The sequence below is a fragment of the Pelecanus crispus genome, unplaced genomic scaffold, assembly GCF_030463565.1.
Source record: "Pelecanus crispus isolate bPelCri1 unplaced genomic scaffold, bPelCri1.pri SCAFFOLD_149, whole genome shotgun sequence".
NCBI lineage: Eukaryota > Metazoa > Chordata > Aves > Pelecaniformes > Pelecanidae > Pelecanus > Pelecanus crispus.
Genome location: NW_027461265.1, coordinates 33,350 through 39,561, shown reverse-complemented (window position 1 = coordinate 39,561; position 6,212 = coordinate 33,350). Strand labels below are relative to the sequence as shown.

General features: G+C 66.0%; 1 protein-coding gene across 1 annotated transcript in view; it reads left to right on the top strand.

The window, feature by feature from the left end:
• The first annotated feature begins 1,726 nt into the window (after positions 1-1,726).
• Positions 1,727-6,212, top strand: part of POLD1 (DNA polymerase delta 1, catalytic subunit) — a 21,161-nt gene continuing 16,675 nt past the window's right edge. Inside the window, 1 exon segment of the mRNA XM_075727331.1 lies at positions 1,727-1,855. Coding sequence (XP_075583446.1) covers positions 1,727-1,855 — 129 coding nt within the window.

The window sequence follows — 6,212 nt, the reverse complement described above, 5'->3', positions numbered from 1 at the left end:
CCTCGGTGGCTTCGGTGACCTCGGTGGCCACGGGACATTCCACCAAAGAGCCCCTCTCGGCCCGCAGGGACGAATCGTCCCCGGCGCTGTCACAGCGGGGGCGCAGGGGGGCCCCCCCGTTCCCGCCACCCCCCGCACTACCTCGGCGCGGGCCAGGGCGCAGGTACAGGGGGGCGGGGGGACGTCCCCATCGTCCCCTTCTTCGTCCCCCCGGCAGAGGGGACAAGCCAGGGGGCGGCGGGGGCTGCTCCCCCCGCTGCCGGCCGTGCTTCCCGCCGAGCTGCGGTCCCCCCACCCTTCCCCCGGTCCCCCCCATCAGCGCCGTCTCTTGCACCCCCCGAAAAGGGTTGAGCCCCCCCCGAGGGTTGGGGACAACGGGGGACCAGAAGGAGCCACCGGCCCCGTCGCGTCCCCCCCGCTTTCGTGTTCTTCCAGGCGGATGTAATATTCGCTTGTCCCCGAGGGGCTGCGGGCACCCAAAACCGGCAGCACCCCGGGGGTCCCAAAGTACCGGGACGATTTTGGGGTGGGGGTAACCCCCCGGCGCGGCCTCCTCGGGCGCGTTCCCAAAGACACTCGAAGGCCAGCCGTCCCCGACTGCTCTGGGTGACGGTAAGGACGTCCTCGGGGTCGGGGCCGGGGAAGGCGTCGAGGAGGGGGAAGGCGGAAGGCGGGCGTGGCGGGGGTGCCGGGGTTGGGGACCCCCCCCGGGGGACCCCGTAGGAGGGTGCTGAGGCGGCGGTGCAGCTCTTCCAGGGAAGGGCGTTGGGGGGGTGGGCGCCAGCAGGACTGCAGCACCCCGAACCTGCGGGTGACACCCCCCCCAACCCCCCCCCCCCCGCGGTGGGTATCGGGGTGGGGGGGACGCCCTGGGGACGGGGACGCCCCGGGGATGGGGACGCCCTGAGGACGGGGACACCCCAGGGTTGGGGACATGATGGGGACACCCCAGGGATGGGGACACCCCAAGGACAGGGATGGGGACACCCCAGGGTTTGGGGACATGGTGGGGACACCCCAGGGACGGGGACACCCCGGGGACAGGGATGGGGACACCCCAGGGTTTGGGGACATGATGGGGACACCCCAGGGATGGGGACACCCCAGGGACGGGGACACCCCGGGGACAGGGATGGGGACACCCCAGGGTTGGGGACATGATGGGGACACCCCAGGGATGGGGACACCCCAAGGACAGGGATGGGGACACCCCAGGGTTTGGGGACATGATGGGGACACCCCAGGGATGGGGACACCCCAAGGACAGGGATGGGGAACACCCCAGGGTTTGGGGACATGATGGGGACACCCCAGGGATGGGGACACCCCGGGGACAGGGACACCCCGGGGACAGGGATGGGGACACCCCAGGGATGGGGACACCCCGGGGACAGGGATGGGGACACCCCAAGGTTGGGGACATGATGGGGACACCCTGGGGATGGGGACACCCCGAGGACAGGGATGGGGACACCCCAGGACAGGGATGGGGACACCCCAGGGATGGGCACCCACCACCATGGGGAGACAGGGACAGACGGGAAGACACAGCCAGCGCCTGGGTGTGACTGGGTGTCCCCATGTCCCCCCGCTGTGTCCCCCCCATGTCCCCCCCACGTCCCCGCCCCACTCACCACCCATCGGCGTGGGCAGGCGGAGCCGGGGGCGGCCGAGGGCCAGCGGGCGCCGACCGCATCAGGCGGCCGAGGAGCTCCTGGTCCGAGAGATGCCGGTAGGGCTGGACCCCCAGCTCGAACAGCTCCCACAAGCGTCACCCCCCAGCGACCTGACGGGGACACCAGCCGGCGTCACCGCGGGCACCGCCACACCGGGCATTGCCACGCTGGGTACAACGGTGGCGCAACACCGTGACACCAGATACTGTGGCGGCGCAACACCGTGACACCAGATACTGTGGCGTCACAACACCGTGACACTTGGCATCATCACGCCAGCGACTGTTGTGCTGGATATGGCAGCATTGCAACACCGTGACACCAGGTACCACGGCATCACAACACCGTGAGACTTGGCACCGTCACACCAGTGACTGTCATGCTGGGTACGGCAGCATCGCAACACCGTGACACCCGATACCACGGCATCACAACACCATGAGACTTGTATCGCAACACCATGAGACTTGTCACCATCACACAGGGAACCGCCGTGCTGGGTACGGCGGCATCGCAACACCATGACACCAGGTACGGCGGCTTCACAACACCGTGACACTTGGCGTCATACCAGTGACCGTTGTGCTGGACATCGCAGTGTCACATCGTGCTGGGTACGGCAGCATCGCAACACCGTGACACCCAATACTGTGCCTTCACAACACTGTGACACCAGGCACTGGCATATCAGGTACCACAAGATCACAACACCGTGACACTTGTCCCCATCACGCCAGGGACCGTCATGCTGGGTATGGCGGCATCGCAACCCCGTGACACCAGGTACCATGGCACTGTGACACCGTGAGGCTTGGCACCGTCACACCAGCGACTGTCATGCTGGGTACGGCAGTATCGCAACACCGTGACACCTGGGACCTGCTGCGTCAGGTGCCCTGGCACAGCACCATGACACAAGGGACCGTCACACTGGGTTACCGTGCCACCGCGACAACGCTTGTGCCAGGGACGCTGTCACACTGGGCACCGTGCCATCCGGCACTGCGGCATCGCAACACCGTCCCACCTGGGCACACGTGGCTGTTGCAGGGAATGATGGGACAACCGTGATGTCAGGATGGTGTAACGCTGTCACAGGTGGGCACCCCCGACACCCTGACACCGGGACCTCTCAACGCTGTCAACACCCTAACACCGTGGTATCATCACACCCCACCACCCTGACACTGGGACCTCCTGACACTGTCATGCCCTAACACCCTGACACCAGGACCTCCCAACACCGTCACACCCCAACACCGTGACACCAGGACACTGTTGCACCCCAACACCCTTGACCTCCCAACACCCTGACACCGGGACCTCCCAACACCGTCACACCCCAACACTGTGACACCATGATGCTGTCATGTGACACTGTCACACCCCAACACCCTGACACCAGGACCTCCCAACACCATCACACCACAACACCATGACACCATGACACTGTCACACCCCAACACCATGAAAACAGAACACCATCACACTCCGACACCGTCACATCATCACACCCTGACCCCAGGACACTGTCACACCCCAACACTGTCACACCATGACATCCTAACACTGTGACACCATGACACCATCACAGCCCAACACCCTGACACTGGGACCTCCCAACACCGTCACACCCCAACACTGTGACGCCAGGGACACTGTCACACCCCCAACACTGTGAAAACAGGACACTGTCACACCATGGACATCCTAACGCTGTGACACCATGACACCGTCACACTCCAACACTGTCACACCAGGACACTGTGACACCATCACACCCTGACCCCAGGACACCATCACACCCCAACACCGTCACACCATGACATCCTAACACTGTGACACCATGACACCGTCATACTCCAACACCGTCACACCAGGACACTGTGACACCATCACACCCTGACCCCAGGACAACGTCACCCCCCAACACCCTGACACCGGGACCTCCCAACACTGTCCACCCCACCACCACTGTCACACTGTGACCCCCCCAACACCGTGACACCAGGACCCTGTCACCCCACCCCCCCAGGACACCCCAGCACTGGGGCGGGGTGCCAGCGTCACACTGCACCACTGGGCTGGAGGTTGTCCCCGCTGTCCCCCCGGTGTCACCCAGTGTCCGTGGTGTCACCCGGTGTCCCCGACTCACCAGACGTTGCTCTCCTTGCTCTGCTCTGCCACCGCGAGTGTCCCCCGGGTCTCAGCCAGCAGCTCCGGGGCCACCCAGCGCAGGGGGACCCACAGCCGCTCGGGGGTCACGTAGTAGTCCTCCTGGGGACGGGGGTGTCACCCATTGTCCCCACACCCTGTCCCCAAGCTTGCCCCTGCCCATCCCAGAAGGTCCCAATTCTGTCCCCAACTGGTCCTGAGGTTCCTGGTCCCATCCCGGTGTGTCCCTGGCCCCAACCCAACTGGTGCCTGTCCCAGTGTCCCCCCATCCCTGTCCCCAACCCAGCTGGTGTCTGTCCCAGTGTCCCCCCATCCCTGTCCCCAGCCCAACTGGTGCCTGTCCCCAACCCAACTGGTCTCTACCCCAGTGTCCCCCCATCCCTGTCCCCAGCCCAACTGGTGCCTGTCCCCAACCCAACTGGTCTCTACCCCAGTGTCCCCCCATCCCTGTCCCCAGCCCAACTGGTGCCTGTCCCCAACCCAACTGGTCTCTACCCCAGTGTCCCCCCCATCCCTGTCCCCAGCCCAACTGGTCCCTGTCCCCAACCCAGCTGGTGCCTGTCCCCAACCCAACTGGTCTCTACCCCAGTGTCCCCCCATCCCTGTCCCCAACCCAACTGGTGCCTGTCCCCAACCCAACTGGTCTCTACCCCAGTGTCCCCCCATCCCTGTCCCCAACCCAACTGGTCCCTGTCCCCAACCCAGCTGGTGCCTGTCCCCAACCCAACTGGTGCCTGTCCCAGTGTCCCCCCATCCCTGTCCCCAGCCCAACTGGTCCCTGTCCCCAACCCAACTGGTGCCTGTCCCAGTGTCCCCCCATCCCTGTCCCCCAGCCCAACTGGTCCCTGTCCCCAACCCAACTGGTCCCTGTCCCCAACCCAACTGGTCTCTACCCCAGTGTCCCCCCATCCCTGTCCCCAGCCCAACTGGTCCCTGTCCCCAACCCAGCTGGTGTCTGTCCCAGTGTCCCCCCATCCATGTCCCCAACCCAGCTGGTGCCTGTCCCCAACCCAACTGGTCTCTGTCCCAGTGTCCCCCCATCCCTGTCCCCAACCCAACTGGTGCCTGTCCTCAACCCAACTGGTGTCTGTCCCATTGTCCCCCCATCCCTGTCCCCAACCCAGCTGGTCCCCATCCCCCATCCTGGCTGTCCCCATCTCCGTGTCCACTCCTCCTGGCTTGTCCCCACCCCTGTCCCCATCCTTGTCCCCATCCTGGTCATCCCCGTGTCCCCCCATCCCTGTCCCCAACCCAGTCAGTCCCCATCCCCGTGTCTCCCCATCCCCATCCCAACTGATCACTGTCCCCCCTCCAGCCCACATCCCCGTGTCCCCCCATCCCTGTCCCCAACCCAACCTGTCCCCATCCCCGTGTCCCCCCCCGTCCCCATCCCAACTGATCCCCGTCCCCGTGTCCACTCATCCTGGCTTGTCCCCATCCTGACCATCCCCATGTCCCCCCCATCCCTGTCCCCATCCTGGCCATCCCCATGTCCCCCATCCCTGTCCCATGTGTCCCTGTCCCTGTCCCTGTGTCCCCCCGTCCCTGTCCCCATCCTGGCCATCCCCATGTCCCCCCATCCCTGTCCCATGTGTCCCTGTCCCTGTCCCTGTGTCCCCCCGTCCCTGTCCCCATCCTGGTCATCCCCATGTCCCCCCATCCCTGTCCCCACATCCCCCCATCCCTGTCCCCATCCTGGCCATCCCCATGTCCCCCCATCCCTGTCCCCATGTCCCCCCGTCCCTGTCCCTGTGTCCCTCCATCCCTGTCCCCATCCTGGCCATCCCCATGTCCCCCTGGTCCCCATCCCCATGTCCCCCCATCTCCATCCCCCCTCCAGCCCCCATCCCCATGTCCCCCTGTCCCTGTCCCCATCCTGGTCATCCCGTGTCCCCCCATCCCTGTCCCCGTGTCCCCCCATCCCTGTCCCTGTGTCCCCCCATCCCTGTGTCCCCCTGTCCCTATCCTGGTCATCCCCGTGTCCCCCCCATCCCTGTCCCCATGTCCCCCCGTCCCTGTCCCCATGTCCCTATCCTGGTCATCCCTGTGTCCCCCCATCCCTGTCCCCATCCCAACCAGTCCCCGTCCCCCCGTCCCCGTCCCCCCGTCCCCCGTGTCCCCCCATCCCTGTCCCTGTGTCCCCCCATCCCTGTCCCCATCCCAACCAGTCCCCGTCCCCCCATCCCCGTCCCCCTCCCCGTCCCGTGTCCCCCCATCCCTGTCCCCGTGTCCCCCCATCCCTGTCCCTGTGTCCCCCTGTCCCTGTGTCCCCCTGTCCCTCTCCTGGTCATCCCTGTGTCCCCCCATCGCTGTCCCCGTGTCCCCCCGTCCCCGTCCCCCCATCCCTGTCCCCCCATCCCC